Source organism: Nicotiana tomentosiformis, chromosome 4, assembly GCF_000390325.3.
Source record: "Nicotiana tomentosiformis chromosome 4, ASM39032v3, whole genome shotgun sequence".
NCBI classification, from domain to species: Eukaryota; Viridiplantae; Streptophyta; class Magnoliopsida; order Solanales; family Solanaceae; genus Nicotiana; species Nicotiana tomentosiformis.
In genome coordinates, this window is record NC_090815.1 from 98,726,119 (window position 1) to 98,749,082 (window position 22,964).

General features: G+C 36.7%; 1 protein-coding gene across 1 annotated transcript; it reads right to left on the reverse strand.

Moving 5' to 3' along the window:
• Window positions 1-19,705: 19,705 nt before the first annotated feature.
• LOC104110170 (F-box protein At5g03100-like) lies at window positions 19,706-22,598 on the reverse strand. The gene is made up of 3 exons (XM_070200057.1): window positions 21,427-22,598; window positions 20,941-21,105; window positions 19,706-20,365 (listed from the first exon to the last, which is right to left on the reverse strand). Exons 1-3 carry the CDS (start codon window positions 22,414-22,416, stop codon window positions 20,009-20,011), a joined length of 1,512 nt encoding a protein of 503 aa, XP_070056158.1. The 5' UTR covers window positions 22,417-22,598; the 3' UTR covers window positions 19,706-20,008.
• Window positions 22,599-22,964: the final 366 nt, after the last annotated feature.

Consider the following 22,964-nt stretch of genomic DNA (forward strand, 5'->3'; position numbering starts at 1 on the left):
AATATTTCTTTATTTAATATTTACTCATTGCGTTATTTGTAATCTTCAAAAATAATTAATATTAAGGGTAAAATAGGAAAATAATAATTAATTTAGTCTTGAACTTTTAAAATGACAATCAATTTGAAACAACTAAAGTGGCAACTAAACAATAAACAATTTTAGAAACGATAACAGATAATTCGACACTGAGGGAGTATAAGCATTACACTAATAAAATGTGGTAGTTATTATTTATCCCACATTGAAAATAAATCAAAATATCGAATAACAGAATGTTAATCGAATTGGGTTGTTTAGGCCTACGGGTCAGGTATACAAGAAAATTCAGTGGAGTGACAATCTTTTTTTTTTCCTTAATTTGACTATGAATTATATGTACTCTTTGCTACCCTACTCTTGTACACCAAATCAATGTGCTAATAGTATAGTCTCCCAGCTCATTGGAGCGAATCTTTTTTTTCTTTCTTATATAATATTTGAAATATATTTATTAAAATTGTACTAGTTTTGTATATTACCTATCCTAAACAAGGATTATTTACAAATTATATACAATCCATTATTAGTGTCTTAAATTAGGGAATTCAATTATATTTTTTTTTCTTTTTTCTCTCCTCTCCTCTTTCCCATTCAGTGCCGCCTCTCTCATCTGTTTTTCTTTCTTTCTTCATCATTCTCTCTCACCGTCTCTCTCTCTCAATAAAATTTGTGAATGATCACTTTGTTCCAGTATTTTTCTACTTAGTCTTTGCACTTTACCATTTTGCCAAAAATTAATTAAAACTAGATTAAGCACAAAATAAATAACAGGTGGCAGTCATACTTCTTCTTAACATTCATTTTGTTGTCTTGCAAATATGTACTCCTCCTAATCAACTGTTTAACGGACTACCCCCAAAATGCTTCTTTCTTTCTTTCTTTTTAAAAAATCGCCCCACACAAAAGAAAAAGCAAAGCATCGTTAAACAGTATTGTAGTTGAAAAATAAAGTTGGAATCTGATGGATAAATTAAGAAAATATATTTATGTATTTTACACTATTGTAGTTTATGGAAGTGCATGACAAAACGGAAGAGAAGTAAATATATTTCCTTAGTTGTCACCGTCATAGACTATTTGATTTAGTTTTGCTATTGTTTTATTTTTCTGATATTTATTTAGTAAAAATAGAATATTATTTTTATTTTATTACACCACTTACTAATGAAATAAAAAAAATTCACATGATAAATGATATTTTAAGTGACGACAACAACATATAAATTTGTATGGTACAATAACATACAAAGTAAAAATAAATTTCGTACAAATTTAATATATCTACAAGTTACGAATGCCCACTTTGTCGGCAAAAAAGAGAGAATGTGAAGGAGAAGAGATTCCGGCAACTCACTGATTCGGTCGTCTACAGTTGTTTCTTCAACTCTCTTTTCGCGGGAATCGTCGGAAGCCATGGATGGTTTTTGGTCCCCAAAGGCTAAGTAAGGTTTTTTTTTTAAACTAATTTTCCGGTGGTGTCGTCTCACCACTATGGAGTATGGATAAAGTATACATACCAACACACTATGGGCAAAGGGTAAAAAGTACCTATTGTTGTGAAATTAAAGCAATTTAGTAAAATATGAACAAGAAATGTTGTTATGAAATAAAATCAATTTAGTAAAACATGAATAAGAAATAGAGATAGAGAGAAGGAAAGATTTTCTTCTTCAATTGTGTGTATATATTCCTATCTATTACAAGGCCTTTATATAGGCATGAAAAGTGAAGAATCACTATTACAAAATATGTCATTGAATATGTCATTAAACATTTGAGAGGAAGATCATGGAGTAGATTATGGAGTTACAATCATAACTCCATAATTATTAGAGTATTGGGAGTTAGGGAGATAATGGAGAAGAGTAGACATCCACCATAATTTAATTTTCTTATAACACTCCCCCTTGGATGTCCATAGATAATGTGCCTCATTAAAACCTTATTAGGAAAAAATCCTATGGGAAAAAAAATCTTAGTGAAGGAAAAAAAGTACACATATTTAGAAATACACTTTTTGGTTGCCTCGTTAAAAACCTTGCAAGGAAAACCCTGTGGGACAAAATCTTATAAGGGAAAAAGAGTACAACACGTATTAACTCCCCCTGATGAGAGCATCAATTCATATCCCTGAGCCTTCGCATCCCAATCTTGTACACTAGTTTCTTGAAGGTTGACGTCGGTAGAGATTTGGCGAACAAATCAACCATATTATTACTTGAACGAATATGTTGCACATTGATATCACCATTCTTTTGAAGATCATGTATGAAAAATAACTTTGGTGAAATGTGTCACGACCCGAAATTCCTACTTTCAGACCGTGATGGCGCCTAACATTTCACTTGCTAGGCAAGTCAACGTTAGAATAATATTAACCATTTTTAAAATAATTTTAAATTTATTAATAACAAGGGAACAAATGCGGAAGCAAAGTTTGAAATATAGTAAAATAATCCATCAAAACAACGGTGACTAAATACCATTCCAGAATTGGTGTCACAAGTGCACGAGCTTCTAGAATAAATACAAATAAAGGTCTGAATAAAATAAAGCTGTCTGGAAACAAACACACAGCTAAAGTAAAGTAGACGCAGACTTCAGAACTGCGAACGCCGTGCAGTTATACCTCAAGTCTTCTCTGAATAGCTGCAATACGAGCAAGTCTACGGCACGCCGCTGGGACCAACTCCAAAATCTGTACAAGAAGTGCAGAGTGTAGTATCAGTATAACCGACCCCATGTACTGGTAAGTGCTGAGCCTAACCTCGACGAAGTAGTGACGAGGCTAAAGCGGGTCACTTACATTACCTGTACGCAATATTAGTAATAGCAACAATAATAGAAATAAATCAGGTAACTCATTTATAATAATTGAAGCCAACACAGTAGTCATAACCAATTATCACTTCCATCAATTCTGTTGCAGCGTGCAACCCGCTCTCACAATATATTTATTTTTAATCAAGTCTGTTGCGGCGTGCAACCCGATCCTCTAATATAGACTTTTAATAAATCTATTGCAGCGTGCAACCCGATCCTCCAATATAGACTTTTAATAAGTCTGTTGTGGCGTGCAACCCGATCCTCCAATATAGACTTTTAATAAGTCTGTTGCGGCGTGCAACCCGATCCTCCAATATATTCATTTACCAATTCTTATAGAAGGAATTTTTCCAATAAATGCAACAGTTAATATGAAATTGTAAGACAACAAGCATACAATAATTATGATTTATTCATGAAACAGAGAATATCAAATAGTAAATTATCATAGAAATCAGGGAGAAAATAGGCAGTTTAATATTTAATATGATAAATATCAAATAATAATTAAAACACATAATTCGAGTAGCATGCAACAATTAATGTAGGAATTCAACAATTAATATTTGGCAAAGAATAGGAGAGAAATAATTATTATAATAATTAATTCATGATTAAAAATAATTTATAATTTTTCAAGTAATTATGCAAACAATTAATTTGACGACGAATAGACACTCGTCACCTCGCCTATACATCGTTCACATGTATTTCACATAACAATTAATTTAAGGGTTCTATTCCCTCAAGTCAAGGTTAACCACGACACTTACCTCGCTTTGCAAATTCCAATCAATTATTCAACCACAATTTTTCCTTTTAAATTTGCCTCCAAAAGCTTAAAATCTATTCACAAACAATTCGATATATTCAATATGGATCATAGGAATTAATTCCATATGAATTTACAACTTTTCCGGATAAAAATTTGAAATTCATTAAAATATTCGGCAGTGGGACCCATATCTCAAATCTCGGAAAAACTCACGAAATCTGAACACCCGTTCCGATACGAGTTTAACCATACCAAATTTGTCCAATTCTGATATCAAATGGACCTTCATATCTTAAATTTTCATTTTTGAAAGATTTTATAAAAATCTGATTTTTCTTCCATAAATTCACGGATTCATGATATAAATGAGTATAAAATCATGAAATATAAACAATATAGGATAAGTAACACTTACCCCAATATTTTTCCGTAAAAAACTCCCAAAAATCGCCTTACCCGTGCTCAAAAATGGGAAAGAATTGAAAATGGGTTGAAACCCCATTTCCAGAACTTAAGTTCTGTTTCTCGGAGTTTTACCCTTCGCGAACGCGGTCAGTGCCTCGCATTCGCGAAGCACATTTTTGTGCTGCCAAAACTTTGCTCTTCGGGAACGCGAAGGCAATGTCGCGAACACGAAGCCTTGCCAAATTTGGCCTTCGCGAACACGATACACCCTACGCGAACGCGAAGCTTTAATGCTTGGTGCCCGGCCAGGCCTCGCCTTCTACGCGAACGCTTCCATGCATTCGCGGTGAACACTGCCCTCTTTCCTTCGTGATCGCGTCCCCCTCTTCACGAAAGCGAAGAGTAATTTTCACCTGCCTCCAGTTTCTTCTTCGCGAACTCGAGCCACCTCTCGCGAACGCGAAGAAGGATACCAGAAGCAGATTTTTGCAGTTTTTTCCAAGTCCAAAAATGTTCCGTTAATCACCCGAAATCAACCCGAGCCCTAGGGGCTCCAAATCAAATATGTACCCAAGTCCTAAAATATCATACGAACTTGCTCGTGCGATCAAATCGCCAAGCTAACACCAAGAACTACGAATCGGACACCAAATCAAAGGAAATTTCCAAGAAAACTTTAAAACTTATATTTTTACAACTGGACGTCGGAATCATGTCAAATCAACTTCGATTTTTACCAAATTCGGCAGACACATCATAAATATTATAGTGGACTTATACCGGGCTCCGGAACCAAAATACGGACCCGAGGTCAATAAATCCAACATCAATAATTTCTTAGAAATCATTAAGCTTTCAAGCTTTTAATTTTTCATCAAAATTCCATATCTCGGGCTAGGAACCTCGGAATTCAATTTCGGGCATACGCCCAAGTCTCAAATCACGATACGGACCTACCGAAATTGTCAAAATACTGATCTGGGTCGGTTTTCTCAAAATGTTGACTAAAGTCAGCTTAGTTGAGTTTTAAAGCTCTATTTCACATTTTAATCTATTTTTCACATAAAAACTTTTCGAAAAATTATACGGACTGCGCACGCAAGTCGAGGAATGATAAATGGTACTTTTCAAGGTCTTAGAACACAAAATTACTTATTAAATTTAAAGATGACATTTTGGGTCATCACATTCTCCACCTCTAAAACAAACGTTCGTCCTCGAACGGAGTTAGAAAAAGTACCTGAGCTGGAGAAAAGGTGTGGATATTTACTCCGCATGTCCGACTCGGACTTCCAAGTAGATGCCTCTACCGGCTGACCTCTCCATTGCACCCGAACTGAAGGATAACTCTTAGACCTCAACTGTCGGACCTGCCGGGCTAGAATAGCCACCGACTCTTCCTCGTAAGTCAAATCTTTGTCCAATTGGACTGAGCTGAAATCTAACACATGAGACGGATCACCATGATATTTTCGAAGTATAGATACATGGAACACCGGATGAACCGCTAATAAACTAGGTGGTAATGCAAGCTTGTAGGCTACTTCACCCATCCTTTCAAGAATTTCAAAAGGCCCGATATATCTAGGGCTCAACTTGCCCTTCTTTCCGAACCTCATTACACCTTTCATAGGTGAAATCCAGAGAAATATTCTTTCTCCAACCATGAATGCAATATCACGAACTTTACGGTCGGCATAACTCTTTTGCCTAGACTGAGCTGTGCGAAGTCGATCCTGAATAATCTTGACCTTATCCAAGGTATCCTGTACCAAATCGGTACCCAACAACCGAGCCTCTCCCGGTTCAAACCAACCAACTGGCGATCGGCATCGCCTTCCGTATAATACCTCATATGGAGCCATCTGAATGCTCGACTAGTAGCTATTATTATAAGCAAACTCCGCAAGTGGTAAGAAATAATCCCAAGAACCTCCAAAGTCTATAACACAAGCGCGAAGCATATCTTTCAATATCTGAATAGTGCGCTCTGACTGTCCGTCTGTCTGTGGATGAAATGTTGTACTCAACTCCACCCGCGTGCCTAACTCACACTGTACAGCCCTCCAGAAATGTAAGGTAAACTGCGTACCTCGATCTGAAATAATAGACACAGGCATACCGTAAAGGCGGACAATCTCACGAATGTAAATTTCAGCTAACCCCTCTGAAGAATAGGTAACTGCTACTGGAATGAAATGTGCTGACTTGGTCAACCTGTCCACAATGACCCAAACTGCGTCAAATTTTCTCTGAGTCCGTGGGAGCCCAACAACAAAATCCATAGTGATACGCTCCCACTTCCACTCAGGAATTTCTAACTTCTGAAGCAAACCACCAGGTCTCTGATGCTCGTACTTAACTTGCTGACAATTCAGACACCGAGCTACATATGCAACTATATCCTTTTTCATTCTCCTCCACCAATAATGTTGCCGCAAATCTTGATACATTATGGCGGTACCTGGATGAATAGAATACCTGGAACTGTGTGCTTCTTCAAGAATTAACTCACGAAGCCCATCCATATTAGGCACACAAATACGACCCTGCATTCGCAAAACCCCCATCTCCCCCCACAGCAACATGTTTGGCATCACCGTGCCATACCGTGTCCTTAAGGACAAGTAAGTGAGGATCATCATACTGCTTCTCTTTGATGCGCTCATATAAAGAAGACTGAGCGACTGTGCAAGCTAGAACCCGACTGGGTTCTGAAACATCTAACCTCACGAACTGATTAGCCAAAGTCTGAACATCTGCAGCTAATGGCCTCTCACCAACCGGAATATACGCAAGACTGCCCATACTCACAGCCTTTCTACTCAAAGCATCGGCCACCACATTGGCCTTTCCGGGGTGATACAAAATGGTGATATCTTAGTCTTTCAACAACTCTATCCATCTTCTCTGCCTCAAATTAAGATCCTTTTGTTTGAACAAATATTGGAGGCTACGATGATCAGTAAATACCTCACACAAGACACCGTAGAGGTAATGCCTCTAAATCTTCAGCGCATGAATAATGGCTGCCAATTCTAAGTCATGAACAGGATAATTCTTCTCGTGAACTTTCAACTGCCACGACGCATATGCAAGTACCTTGCCATCTTGCATTAATATTGCACCAAGCCCAATGTGAGATGTGTCACAATATACCGTATACGATCCTGAACCTGTGGGTAATACCAACACTGGCACCGTAGTCAAAGCGGTCTTGAGCTTCTGAAAGCTCAACTCACATTCGTATGACCATCTGAATGGGACACCCTTTTGGGTTAGTCTGGTCAATGTGCTTGCTATAGATGAAAACCCTTCCACGAACCGACGATAATAACCTGCCAAACCCAGAAAACTCCGGATCTCTGTAACCGAAGTAGGTTTAGGCCAATTCTGAACAACCTCAATCTTCTTAGGATCCACCTTTATGCCTTCTGCCGATACAAAATGTCCCAAAAAGGCAACTGAGTCTAACCAAAACTCACATTTTGAAAATTTGGCATATAACTGATTATTCTTCAAGGTGTGAAGCACACTTCGAAGATGCTGCTCATGCTCCTCTCGACTGCTGGATTAAATCAAGATATCATCAATGAATACAACCACAAAAGAATCCAAATAAGGCTTGAACACCCGATTTATCAAATCCATAAATGCTGCTGGAGCATTTATCAACCCAAATGACATCACTAGGAACTCGTAATGCCCATACCGAGTCCGAAAAGCTGTCTTAGGGACAGCAGATGACCTAATCTTCAACTGATGGTAACCAGATCTCAAATCAATCTTCGAAAATACCTTGGCACCCTGAAGCTGATCAAATAAGTCATCAATTCTTGGCAGCGGATATTTGTTTTTGATAGTGGCCTTGTTCAACTGCCGATAGTCTATACACATCCGCATCGAGCCATCTTTCTTCTTTACAAATAATACTGGTGCACCCCAGGGCGAGACACTGGGTCTAATGAATCCCTGATCAAGCAAGTCTTATAACTACTCTTTCAATTCTTTCAACTCTGGCGGGTCCATACGGTATGGTGGAATAGAAATGGGTTGAGTGCCCGGAGCCAAATCAATACAGAAGTCAATATCTCTGTCGGGTGGAATCCCCGGCAGATCTGCAGGAAGTACTTCTGAAAATTCACGAACAATGGGTACTAAGTCCATAGAAGGGACATCCGCACTAGGATTGCGAATATAAGCCAAATAGGCTAGACACCCTTTCTCTACCATACGCCGAACTTTCATATAAGAAATAACCCTGCTGGTAGAATGGCCAGGAGTTCTTTCCACTCTAACCGAGGTAACCCCGGCATAGCTAGGTCACTGTCTTGGCATGACAGTCCAATATAGCATGATACGGAGACAGCCAATCCATACCCAAGATGACAACAAAATCTACCATATCAAGAAGTAGAAGATCCACACTAGTCTCAAGATTACCAATAGTAACCACACACGAATGATAGACATGATCTACTACAACATAGTCTCCCACCGGTGTAGATATACACACATAAGCACTCAGAGAATCACAAGGCACAACCAAATATGAAGCAAAATAGGAGGATACATAGGAATAAGTAGATCCTGGATCAAATAGAACTGAAGCATCTCTATGGCAAACTGGAATAATACCTGTGATCACAGCATCAGATGACTCGGCCTCAGGCCTAGCTGAAAAAGCATAAAATCGGGGATGGGCCCCACCACTCTGAACTGCATCTCTGGGACGGCCTCTAACTGGCTGGCCTCCACCTCTAACGGTCTGACCTCCACCTCTAATGGCCTGACCTCCACCTCTAGTTGCCTGACCCCTGCCTCTAGCTGGCTGAGCAGGCGGTGAAGCAACCGGTGCCGGTATTATGGCACGAGAATCCTGTCGAGATCTGTTACTTGCCAATCTAGGGAAATACCTCCTGATGTGACCAATGTTCCCACACTCATAACACCCATCCTGATGCCGTGGCTGCTGAAGCTGAAGCTGACCCAAATGGGCCGGATAACCACTGTGGTAACTTTGGAGTGGTGTTGCACTAATAGGAGCTGAATGTGCACTGAATACTAGCTACCCAGAGTAAGGCATAATAGGACCGTGACTCTCTGAAGCACCGGGAGATGCATGAAGTGCTGAATGAAACGGTCTGGGAGGATGACCCCTACCAAAATTACCCCTGCCTCCAGATGAGGCACCACTGAAACCACCGAACTGACGAGGCCTCTTATCAGACCTCTGCCCTCTCTCCTATGCAAGAACTATCTCGATCCTCCTGACGACATTAGCAGTCGCCTGAAAAGAAATCTCACTTCCGATTTCCTTGGCCATCTGAAGTCTGATAGGGTGAGTGAGTCCCTCAATAAACCTCCTCACTCTCTCTCCCTCCGTAGGTAGTAAAAGGAGAGCATAACGGGCCAAATTCACAAAACGGGACTCATACTGAGTAACAGTCATACTGCCCTGCTGTAGACGCTCAAATTGCTTGCAGAATTCCTCTCTCAGTGTGATAGGGAGGAACTTCTCCAGAAATAGCTGAGAGAACTACTCCCAGGTAAGTGCAGGTGATCCGACTGGTCGGGTCAATGTGTAATCTCTCTACCACCTCTTGGCGGAACCCGTCATCTGGAATACAGCAAAATCAACTCTATTGGTCTCAACTATACCCATGTTCCGCAGCACCTCATGGCAGCGTTCAAGATAATCTTGTGGTTCCTCAGAAGGTGTACCACTGAAGTGAACTGGAAATAGCTTAGTGAACTTATCCAGTCTCAATAAGGCCTCAAAAGACATGGCAGGCCTATCACCGGTCTGTACCGCAACAATCGGTTGAACTATCCCAATTGGCGGGGCTGCTGGAGCCTTATTCTGGAGAGCCATCTGCTCTGGAGCGGGAGAAGTGGGAGTTTGTGCTCCTCCCCCAGCCCGTGAGACGGCTGGTGCCACTGAAAATGTACCATTCTGGGCCACACCCTCCATAAGACTCACCAATCAGACTAGAGCGTCCTGAAGAACTGGAGTGGCTATGAATCCTTCCGAGACTTGAACCGGTCCAACTAGTACATTCTGAACTGGGACCTCCTCCTGAAGGTCTACCTGAGGTTCTACAACAGGTGCAGCTGCTCGAGATCTGGACTGAGCTCTACCTCTGCCTCGGCCTCGACCTCTACCCCTGGCCATAGTTGCCACTGGGGGTTCTGGTCCCTGTCCATCGGTAAAGGTATTATGTGTTCTCACCAACTGCGAGAGAATAAAAGTAAAATGGTTCAATCATCGATGATGGAATAAAATCGTACGACAGAATAAGAAAGAAGTGATATTGTTCCTAAACTTCATAGTCTCTGAGAGATAAGTACAGACGTCTCCGTACCGATCCTTCAGACTCTACTAAGCTTGCTCGTGACTCGTGAGACCTATGTAACCTAGTGCTCTGATACCAACCGTAACGACCCGAAATTCCTACCTTCGGACCGTGATGGCGCCTAACATTTCACTTGCTAGGCAAGCCAACGTTAGAATAATATTAATCATTTTTAAAATAATTTTAAATTTATTAATAACAAGGGAACAAATGCGGAAGCAAAGTTTGAAATATAGTAAAATAATCCATCAAAACAACGGTGACTAAATACCATCCCAAAATTGGTGTCACAAGTGCACGAGCTTCTAGAATAAATACAAATAAAGGTCTGAATAAAATAAAGTTGTCTGAAAACAAACACACAGCTAAAGTAAAGTAGACGGGGACTTCAAAACTGTGAACGCCGTGCAGTTATACCTCAAGTCTCCTCTGAATAGCTGAAATCAGAGCAAGTCTACGGCACGCCGCTGGGACCAACTCCAAAATCTGCACAAGAAGTGCAGAGTGTAGTATTAGTATAACCGACCTCATGTACAAGTAAGTGCTGAGCCTAATCTCGATGAAGTAGTGACGAGGCTGAGGCGGGTCACTTACATTACCTGTACGCAATATTAGTAACAGCAGCAATAATAGAAATAAATCAGGTAACTCATTTATAATAATTGAAGCCAACACAGCAGTCATAACCAATTATCACTTCCATCAATTCTGTTGCAGCGTGCAACCCGCTCTCACAATATATTCATTTTTAATTAAGTCTGTTGCGGCGTGCAATCCGATCCTCCAATATAAACTTTTAATAAGTCTGTTGCGGCGTGCAATCCGATCCTCCAATATAGACTTTTAATAAGTCTGTTGCGGCGTGCAACCCGATCCTCCAATATATTCATTTACCAATTCTTATAGAAGCAATTTCTCCAATAAATGTAACAATTAATATGAAATTGTAAGACAACAAGCATACAATAATTATGATTTATTCATGAAACAGACAATGTTAAATAGCAAATTATTATAGAAATCAGGGAGAAAATAGACAGTTTTATATTTAATATGCTAAATGTCAAATAACAATTAAGACACACAATTCAAGTAGCATGCAACAATTAATGCAGGAATTCAAGAATTAATATTTGGCAAAGAATAGGAGAGAAATAATTATTATAATAATTAATTCATGATTTAAAATAATTTATAATTTTTCAAGTAATTATGCAAACAATTAATTTGACGACGTATAGACACTCGTCATCTCGCCTATACATCGTTCACATGTATTTCACATAACAATTAATTTAAGGGTTCTATTCCCTTAAGTCAAGGTTAACCACGACACTTACCTCGCTTTGCAAATTTCAATCAATTATTCAACCACAATTTTTCCTTTTAAATTTGCCTCTGAAAGCTTCAAATCTATTCACAAATAATTCGATATATTCAATACGAATCATAAGAATTAATTCCATATGAATTTAAAAATTTTCCGGATAAAAATTCGAAATTTATTAAAATATTCGGCAGTGGGACCCACGTCTCAAATCCCAAAAAAACTCGTGAAATCCGAACACCCATTTCGATGCGAGTTCAACCATATCAAATTTGTCCAATTCCGATATCAAATGGACCTTCAAATATTAAATATCCGTTTTTGAAAGATTTTATAAAAATCTGATTTTTCTTCTATAAATTCACGGATTCATGATATAAATGAGTATGAAATCATGAAATATAATCAATATAGGATAAGGAACACTTACCCCAATATTTTTTCATAAAAATCGCCCAAAAATCGCCTTACCCGAGCTCAAAAATGGGAAAGAATTGAAAATGGGTCGAAACCCCATTTACAGAACTTAAGTTTTGTTTCTGGGATTTTTACCCTTCGCGAACGCGGTCAGTGCCTCGCGTTCGCGAAGCACATTTTTGTGCTGCCAAAACTTTGCTCTTCGCGAACGCGAAGGCAGTGTCGCGAATGCGAAGCCTTGCCAAATTTGGCCTTCGCGAACGCGATACACCCTACGCGAACGCGAAGCTTAAACGCTTGGTGCCCGGCCAGGCCTCGCCTTCTACGCGAACGCGAACGCGTGCCCTCTTCCCTTCGTGAACGCGTCCCCTTCTTCGCGAACGCGAAGAGTAATTTTCACCTGCCTCCAGTTTCTTCTTCGCGAACGCGAGCCACCTCTCGCGAAAGCGAAGAAGGATACCAGAAGCAGATTTCTGCAGTTTTTCCCAAGTCCAAAAATGGTCCGTTAATCACCCGAAACCAACTCGAGCCCTCGGGGCTCCAAACCAAACATGCACCCATGTCCTAAAACATCATACGAACTTACTCGCGCGATCAAATTACCAAACTAACACCAAGAACTACGAATCGAACACCAAATCAAAGGAAATTTTCAAGAAAACTTTAAAACTTATATTTTTACAACCGGACGTCCGAATCACGTCAAATCAATTCTGATTCTCACCAAATTCGGCAGACACATCATAAATATTATAGTAGACCTATATCGAGCTCCGGAACCAAAATACGGACCCGAGGTCAATAAATTCAATATCAGTAATTTCTTAGAAGTCATTAAGCTTTCAACCTTTTAATTTTTCATCAAAATTCCATATCTCGGGCTAGGGACCTCGGAATTCGATTCCGGGCATACGCCCAAGTCCCAAATTAAGATACGGACCTACCAGAATTATCAAAATACTAATCCGGGTCCGTTTGCTCAAAATATTGACTAAAGTCAACTTAGTTGAGTTTTAAAGTTCTATTTCACATTTTAATTCATTTTTCACATAAAAACTTTCCGAAAAATTGTACGGACTGCGCACGCAAGGCGAGGAATGATAAATGGTGCTTTTCGAGGTCTTAGAACACAGAATTACTTATTAAATTTAAAGATGACATTTTGGGTCATCACAAAATGTGTCTTGTCCTATCTACTTTTATGAATCCTCCCTTCAATTGGGATATGCATGTTGCATTATCTTCATACAAAATTGTGGGTAGTTTGTCACAGTTCAAACCACATTTGTCTCGAATAAGATGTATTATAGACCTCAACCATATACATTCTCGACTTGCTTCATGAATATCAATTATCTCACTATGATTAGATGAAGTAGCCACGATTGATTGTTTAGTCGATCGCCAAGATTATTGTGCCTCCACATGTAAACACATAGCCATAAAATAAGCCCATATCGGTAGTCCCTTTTAGATACCGCAATATAAGTTTGATTCCATTCCAATATCTTCTTGTAGGAGCAGAGCTATATCTTGCTAAGATATTAACTGAAAAAATTGTGTCAGGCCTTGTAGTATTAGCAAGATACATTAGTGCATCAATTGCACTAAGATATGGTACTTCGGGACTAAGAAACTCTTCATTATTTTTATGAGATCAGAATGGATCTTTATTTATATCGAGTGATCTCACAACCATCGATGGTACTCAATGGATGTGCTTTATTCATATAGAATCGCTTTAAAATCTTTTCTGTGTATGCTGATTTATGGATAAAAATTTCATCTTTCATATACTCAATTTGTAGACCAAGATAAAATTTTGTCTTTTCAAGATCTTTCATTTCAAATTCTTTCTTAAACAGTCTACTGCTTTAGGAATCTCCCCAAGAGTTCCAATAATATTTAAATCATCAGCATACACGACAATTACAAATAAAAGAAAAGTCAAGTAGCCTTTCATATCCCGGTATGATTATAGTAATTTGAATATATTCAATCTTCCTTTCATTTATAGTCTCAATATGCCAACCACTTTGACTAATATATTTGAAACTCAAAAGGTTTCTTTTGAGACTTACTACAATATCAATGTCATGAATAATTTTATTCATTCGGGTAGTAATAAATTAGTTCTTCCGGAGCTCTTAATTGATCTTCTACAACAAGATCTTTTGTCATACCATCCATATGGTGAATGTCTCATTCACGGAGAAAAATATATCATAATAAATTGTCATGGTCAAAATCATCATAAGCAAAATCATTTCTTACTTAATTTTTGCCTTTAATAACTTTTATAAGGCATGGCAAAATATTTTTGGCGTATCACATGTACGCGACCAATGATATATTCATGTAACCACACAATAATATTTATTTCCTTTATTTCACTCAAACCTCCCTTAGAGGTGAGTTTTTTGGTATTCATCCAATCATGTCTTGCATGTCTTTATTCATTACATATTTTTACATTCACCTTCATGAATTGGTCTGCATTCGCAATGTTTATCACAAGTCACATTATCTTCAAAGAATGGAGTATAATCATAGCGACGTGCTTTATTATTTTTTCATAACTATTATTGTTCTCGCTTTTTATAATTACCATAATAATGACTATTATTATTTTTTCATTTGTCACACCAATGTTCATTCGTCAACCATTTGTCTTCATTTAGATTTATTATACCCTGCTACCATATTCACTTTAGGAAATGGAGCATATCCAGTGGGACGAGATTTTTATCTAAAGCACATTATTTTTTTCTTAGTCATCATTATATCATCAATATGATGCATTAGGACTCGAACCTAATGCCTTACCCTTATAAAAGTATGTTAATCCATAAGGCATTGGGACTCTAACCCAAAATCTTATTATCATGGTGTACCACTCCTCATGGTGTGCTAGGACTTGAAGGCATTTGTCATATCAACACAACTTCCAATAAATGTGCTTTACTAATATTTCAGAGAAATAGATACTACACTTATTGAGTTGCTCAACAAAAGGCTTTGTTAAAGAAAATTTCGTCTTCCTTGTTAGTAAAAGAAACTAGTTTCATGGGAGACAATATATGCTGATCTTTTTAGTCATATAAAAAAAATTTGCATAATCAAATTTCAATAGTTTAATGCAGCGTACATACATTCTGGAAACTATGAAAAGTACACGTAAATCATATGTTTAATACCAAGAGATTGCATTTTATTATACCATGAAATAAGTTATGTCTAACAACCATAAAAATAAGGAGTTATAATCTGTTGCTAGTTGCTTTCTTCTACAATTTAGTTAATAATAGGATCCATACTTATTTCATGTAAACAAAGAAAGAGACACACAATACCACTCTATAACATGCTTTAATTTGTTAAGACCAGAGATGAAAGGTCCAACCAATACTTAGTTCTTAAATTAAATGATGGATTAAGCATTAGAAATACAATTGCTAAAAAAAATGGGAACAAGTCTTAACTCTTAAAATATGAATGTGAAATCTTGTTAATTTAACTTATTCTTAATCCAACATGTCACATATTTGACCACACACATCAGGAAAAGAACAAAGCAGAAAAAGAAAGTTATTCCTACAAGATGAATATGCTATAGTATATTTTTTATGGGAAAATATGGTTCAAATGTTTAATGCATTTTTTCCCCGTGGTATTATGTTGTAATCCACCCCCAGAAACTTCAGTAAATCATTGATTTTTTTTCTAATAAACACAATAACATATGAGTTGCAAGAGTTGGAAAACAAACCAGAACACTGGCGAGTGGACATAAAAGCTGAGTAGTTCGGTGTTAGCATTGACTTTTTGAAAGGCTTGACCAAACCTTGACTGATACAGTAAAAATTTATAGACATATGTAACTCAATTTGTTAGAGATCATGTTGATAACGTGTTATGAAATTAAAATAATTTAGTAAAATAGGAACAAGAAATATTGTTATGAAATAAAAGCAATTTAATAAAACATGAACAAGAAATAGAGATAGAGAGAAGGAAAGATTTTCTTCTACTTCAATTGTGTTATATATTCCTATCTATTACAAGACCTTTATATAGGCACGAAAAGTGAAGAATCATTATTATAAAATATGTCATTGAACATGTTATTAAACATTTGAGAGGAAGATCATGGAGTTACAATCATAACTCCATAATTATTAGAGTATTAAGAGTTATGGAGATAATGAAGAAGAGTAGATATCTACCATAATTTAATTTTCTTATAACACCTATTTAATTATAGGGAAACACATAAGTTGCAGATGTACTTGTCCCAAAAAGTCAACTTTTACATACCTTTTAGTACCACCCTATCCATGATGAACTCTGACACGTGGCATTTTCACATTTTTTTTATTTTTTTCCAACAGTTGATGGCTTTCCAGATCACGGTGAACACACATAGATTGTGAAAAAACGTTAACAAGTATTTTCATCTCATTACTCATATGTAATAAGAAAGGAAAGAGAGAGAGAAGAGAAGACAACGGGAAAATAAAGAAGAGAAAGGAAAAAATAAATAAAAGGATTAGTATTACATTAAATACAACTAATTAAGTGTAACTAAATGTAACAACCAACCAAGAAATGACATGTATAATTTAAGCATCTTTTAATATTTTTTCATCTTCCCACGCGCTTTGAGTGAGGTGAATCCACTTTTTCTGCCACCTCATTTTTGAAGGAGGTATTAATTTTATCATAAATAATAATAGGGTGGTACTAGAACGCCAGTAAAGATTGAGTGTGAAACTGACTTTTTGGAAAATATAGACTGTATTTTACGTACTTTTTCTTAATTATACGACATAGTTTAACTTTACCTCTTATATTATTGGCTCTACTTTAACAAAATCTTTAAAACATGACCTCAAGTTATAAAAATTTATTGGGCATAATTTCTAGCTGTAATATGCGCATATATTAGTTTTGCCATAAGACAGGAGTTCGAGACATTTTCATAAGTTTTAGAGATTGAAGATAGTGCAGTGTGTTACCTATTGGGCAAGATTTTTCAGTTGTTACTGATTGACTTTTTATTTTCAAAATTTAATCATGATCAATTCCAACTGTATTTTCCAATAACAATTTAAGAATATGCATTTTGAGTTTAAAAAGTGTATTATTTTTTGGATTAGACAAACAACTCTTTATATAATGGAGGAAAACGTTGTGAACAATTGAACAATACAATTAACTTTTGACAATACATAACAACTTGAAACCATTTAACACGATAGGTAAAATGAATAGTACCAACTCTTGCCCATCCGTCATAGCTTGTGAACAATTGAGCATACATGCAACTTTTGCGTATGAGGCAAAACTTGTGGCCAATTGAATAGGTTCACTGTGATTTATTGAATGTCCCGAACTCCTGTCTCGTACAAAACTAATTTATGCCCACAACTAATGAACACACAAGAAAAGGTAGAACCCTTAATAGGTACTTTCGTTCTACTTTACTATAGCAATTTTAGGTATGTCGGCCGCTCTTTTGCAAGTGCTCATCTAGCTCCCTCCCTCTCTTTGATCTCTTTTTTTTATAGTCGAATTTGGCCTTTTAGCCATCCCTTCTATCAAATAGAGTTTCTTATCCTACGTTTTTTTTTTTCATAATAGCGATATTCTGTTGCTACTTCTTCCCTCGGCTAGTGGAAAAAAATTCTTCTTTTTACCTGGCCCAATGGGCAACAAGAATTTGCCCAAAAGATTTTCTTAAGCGGAGGTCGTTTTTAAAAGGGATTTTTACCTAGATATACTATATTAGAAACCTATTTACTACCTTTATTTAGGTTCCTTGTTAATTACTTTATATACCTATATTTACTAGTTTTATACAAAATCATAAAAAAGAGAAAATACAACATACCTTAAATATAGCGTATCAGTTACACATAATCTCCCTACATTTAAGATTCTCTTCCTTTTCCAAAGGATTACAAAAACATCTTCACTCTTTCTTTAACAATTACCCAAATTTGTACTTACCCACCTTAAGAATTCTCCCTTACCCACTAATATCCAAAATCTTTCTAACCCAAAAATCTTGCTTACTCACTCCTCTTCCAAAGCTTTTGATATCCGATTTCTCTCTTCCAATCATCCACTGTTATCCCCCCAAATTGCAGATTTTTTCCTCTTCCAAAGCTTTTGATATTCGATTTCTCTCTTTCAATCATCCAAAATCTCTTTCTTATTTATACAATACAGAAGAAATTCGAAAATTTGCTCTACAATCAAGTTGTGGGTAAGTTGTGAATACAATACTAATACAATTATAATACTATTATATTAAATTTTTAGTGTAGAGTTGTGATTGAAACTCGAGGAAGATGAAAATCGTAATTGTATCACAATTTTTCAGAAAATGTATCGCAATTGTATTATAATTATATATGTATCATAATTGTTGCAGGAATTGTATTACATATGTATGATAATTATATATTCATTGTATATTGTTACGAGCAGTTGTGAATTCGTGACGAATTTCACAATTTGTATCACAAATATGATAATTATATATTAATTTATTAGTATTATATCAGGTATTATTTTGTGTATTAATGTACCAGATACAAGTTAGATACAATTGTGATACAAGTATCATACATTTATGTTTTAGGCATTGATGTATCTGATACAATTCAACTCAATTATAATACAATTATCATACAATTTTTGAATATCTTTTAATAATATAAAGTTGTCGGCAATGGTGAAGAGAGAAGATGGAGATTTTGGACGTAGATTAAGGGATTTTAATTTTTAAAAAGAGAGAGAGAGAGAGAGAGAGAGAAGAGGAGAAGGGAAAAAAAAGGAAAGGATGCAATTGAATCCCTTAATTGAAGGCACTAATAATGGGATGAGAGCCTTTTAAGAAGCAATGTATACAAGTTGTAAGAAAAACCTAGATACTTATTAAAAACTACAAAACATAGAGAACATAGGTAAATAGGTTTCTAATGTAGTATAGCTAGGTAAAAATCCCTTTTTAAAATTAATTTAAGCGGACCCAAAATTTAAGACCAGCCTTATAGGAATCATTTTTGTAAATCACCCCTACTTCAAAATATTACACAAATTTGCTTATTACGTTGCTCACCTGAGAAACTAGTCTTTAGATATTGCCTCGGTTTTTTACATTATTGCGAAAATAGGCTAATTTGATTCTACATATAGTATAATTGACATTTTTATCCTTCCATTCTTACATTTGTCTCCAACTCTTCATCTTCTTTATCAACAACACTGGTCCTTCAATTTTGAAAGCTTACTAGGGTGGCCAAAAGTCACATTTAAAGTTACAGCATCGAACAAGTAACGAAATCGAAAACTAGCTCTAGCTGCTCAATGTCTCGTATAATGCTGCTCGAATTATGTAGGTTGCCATTGAAGGTTTTTACCTCCAAGTTTGCTGGATTAATAGACCATTTTGTTTGTATAAGTTTCAATGAGGGATCTAGAAATGCTCACTAGAGGCCTAGCTCTCCCTTACCTGGAGGATTTGTAAAGGTTTTATGGACTTCTGACTATTTTTAACCACTCGAATTAAATGATTTATCTGCATTGGCTTAGAGATTACAATCTAACGGTCAAACACAAGTCCACATTGAGGACGACCACCAGGAATTTTTAGTCATTCACTGGAATAGAAGAGAATAATGAATGAAGCTAGGCTTTAGGTAATGCAGAACTTTCAAGTCGTACATCAAGATTAACAAACTATGAAGTTGTAACCTAAAATCAACAGAAATATACTTTGACAACTCAATATAAGTCAACATTTCTTGTATCCTGCGACAGGAAACTACTTGCAGTCAAGTCGTGGAAAGCTCACTCTTGGAAGATAATCACAGAATTGGTTGAGGATCTTGGACAACCTAACAATTTCTCAGCCAATTGAAAAAAATATCGGGACACACAGTCCGTTGAACATCTCCTGCACTTTCTTGTCTTTGATATGATAAAGAACTTCTCCAAAACAGTCGCATTCTTTAACAGAAATTTTGAAAGTTCGAAAAGCTTGTCACAGCCCTGTGTGAAATGATCCTTCAAGCACACCCCCAAGGAGTTGATAATCTTAACATTCTTGAGGCTGGGACACACAAAGCTTGAAGTCCATCTCCGCAAATCAACATTATCTCCTTTGGCCAAATATCTTAACTTAAAGTGACAGAAGGAATCATGAAGCTGGAGACAGAGAATGTAATCAGGACCATATGAAGGTAGCCTAATGGAAATTGCACTAAAGTGACAATGTGATTCCATAGCAGAAGTGTGTGGTAGAGAATTATTTCAGAACCAACAAATCTTAATAGTACTTGAAAACAGACTAGGATGGGTGTTCATATCATAAAGATTCATGGCATAAGTAACCCAAGAAATGAGTGATAGCGCAAAAACCTTTTCGTCTCATAGCTCATTTGCTAAAGGCAGTGGCGGAGCCACCTTATACCAAGGGATATCAATTCGCCAGAAAATTGCATTGTGTAGCTATGTACCTTTTTTTTTAAATGTATGAATATTATATGTTGAATCCCCTGACTTCTTCGTATATTTAAATTTTTTTATTTTGACACCCCTTAGTGAAAATTCTAATTCTGCCACTGGCCAAAGGTAGCAACACAACAGTGACATTAGCAAAGCTTCTGACAATAAAGGATATATTTGCATTCTACTTCAGAAACAACTTTACGGGAGAGGGAAGTGTTAAACCATCATAAAATGAATTTGTAAACAGAGGAGAAAAAGTTCCAGGAAGTTACACTCATCGTTGCCATGTCTATGTTGAGTGTCTCCACATGAGGCGAGGCTCGCAAAAGGCTAGCTACCCCATACAAATTAAGCTTTTTCAAATGCAACTCTAGCGTTAGATATTTGCATTTTAGTTCTGGAATTGGCACCTCTTCGAGCTGCAGCATGCACAGGACCTGCAACATGAGATTGTAAGCAGCTAAGCAGACTTTGTCGGTTAATTTATGGAAAATGGTCTTAACCCTGTTGTGATACTCTGATAAATTAAAATCGAATATATTAAGGGGTCAGAGCTGGCAAAATATCTTTATAAATTTGATGATTTATAAAGATATATTCTGCAACTGGAATTTATTAATTGTCTTCTTGTTCAGAGTGGTCTCTACAATCTGCATAAAAGTTCCCAATTGCATCTGATTCTGAAAACCTTTCTCCTTTTGCAACTTTTTGCTAAAAATCAAATAGAGTAAATAAGGTATTTTGACTAATAAACAAACCTCTGTTAACCATGTTCCAATTGTGAGGTTGGTCACATTACTTAACTTTTGAAGATAATCTTGCACGACTATGATAAATGATTGATGATAATCACGACAACTGTCCTCTGCATCATCGACATAATATCCATTCCAATCCTGAATATCTTTTTCGCAATCAATTTTGAAAGTAAGTTTAGCATTGACCAAAGAGTATACATTTAGTAGCCTGCACTTGAGATCAGAAATACTTCCAGAGATCTCCAAATGCTGAAGATATGGCACAAAAATTTCCAAGGAATGATCATCTTCGACATCCAACAACCTCCAGCTTTTAATATTTAGTCTCTTCAAATTTGACGAACTAATTTCCAGACGACGGAAACCCATGCATAAATTAAATTCCAAAGTTTCCAAAGCAGGAGAACCTGACAGTAGGTTCACAATATCGTCACCATCTAACACCATATCGATCAACACTAAGCTCTTTAGCGACTTCCACGCTATAATTACTTCTTTATCAAGTGCACAACGGATCAATTTCAATGTTATCAACGAGGAACAAGTGCAGATGAATTGAGGCAATGTGAAAATGTCATAATCATCACCAAATGACTTCAATTCAACATGTTCCACTCTTTTTTCGACAGCAAACGCCAGCCATTGGCTGTATTGCGACCAGTAAACATGCTGCCAACCGAAAGTGAGCTGGAATTTTTTGATTTTGGAAGAAGTGCAACGAGCTAATGCATAGTCTACATAGGATATAAAGGCTTCTTGTCGCATATTTTCTGCGTCAGTGAAATTTAGGTTATAAACTGAAGTACAGAGATACTGCCACCTTTTTGATAGAATACAGGTTTTGAATGCCTCCTTGGTTGGCAAAAGAGAGAGAATTTGAATTAGGAGTGAGTCCGGCAATTGACTGATTCGGTCGTCTAGGGTTTCTTCAACTCCGGTGACAGTCACTGTTTGTTTGTTAGATGGATTCCCTAAATCGACGGAAGCCATGATCTTGAGTCTAGAATTCGGATTTTGATGAATTTTGGCCTGGAATACCTTTGCGTATTCAGCATTGGATAATTACTTTGGAAATTTAAACTAAACTATTAACGCGTTTAGGTGAAACACATTTCTGCCCAGAATCATTCAATAGTCAAAACACTTGAAAATTTTCGTAGCGAATATTTAATATTGGAGAAATGCCAAGTCAAAGTAGCATTTGTGCCAGTCTTCAAAATAGATGTATATCTGATTTGTTACCTCTTTCTTCTTCCCTTCCCACACTTTTTCTTCTTCCCCGACTCTTTCTTCTTTAGTATATCTCAAAACAATAGAAACAATTAATTTTAGTGACTTGTTTTACGGTTCTCACTTTCTCTCTTCTAATTTTTGTTGCAACTTGCAAGTAACATCATTACATATCACGGTGTTCCTCCGCTCCACTTTAATTAATTTTTTAATCTTTTTTTTTATAGTTCATAATATTTAAGTTGTTCTGATGGTAAGCACCATCCACTTTCAACCAAGAGGTTGTGAGTTCGAGTCACCCCAAGAGC

Coding starts and splice junctions, on each gene's coding strand:
- LOC104110170 (XM_070200057.1), bottom strand. CDS start 22,416: ATGGCTTCCGTCGATTTAGGGAATCCATCTAACAAACAAACAGTGACT. Junction 21,106..21,426: donor TTGGAACATGGTTAACAGAG/GTTTGTTTATTA, acceptor CTCATGTTGCAG/GTCCTGTGCATGCTGCAGCT. Junction 20,366..20,940: donor TAGACATGGCAACGATGAGT/GTAACTTCCTGG, acceptor CTCTGTCTCCAG/CTTCATGATTCCTTCTGTCA.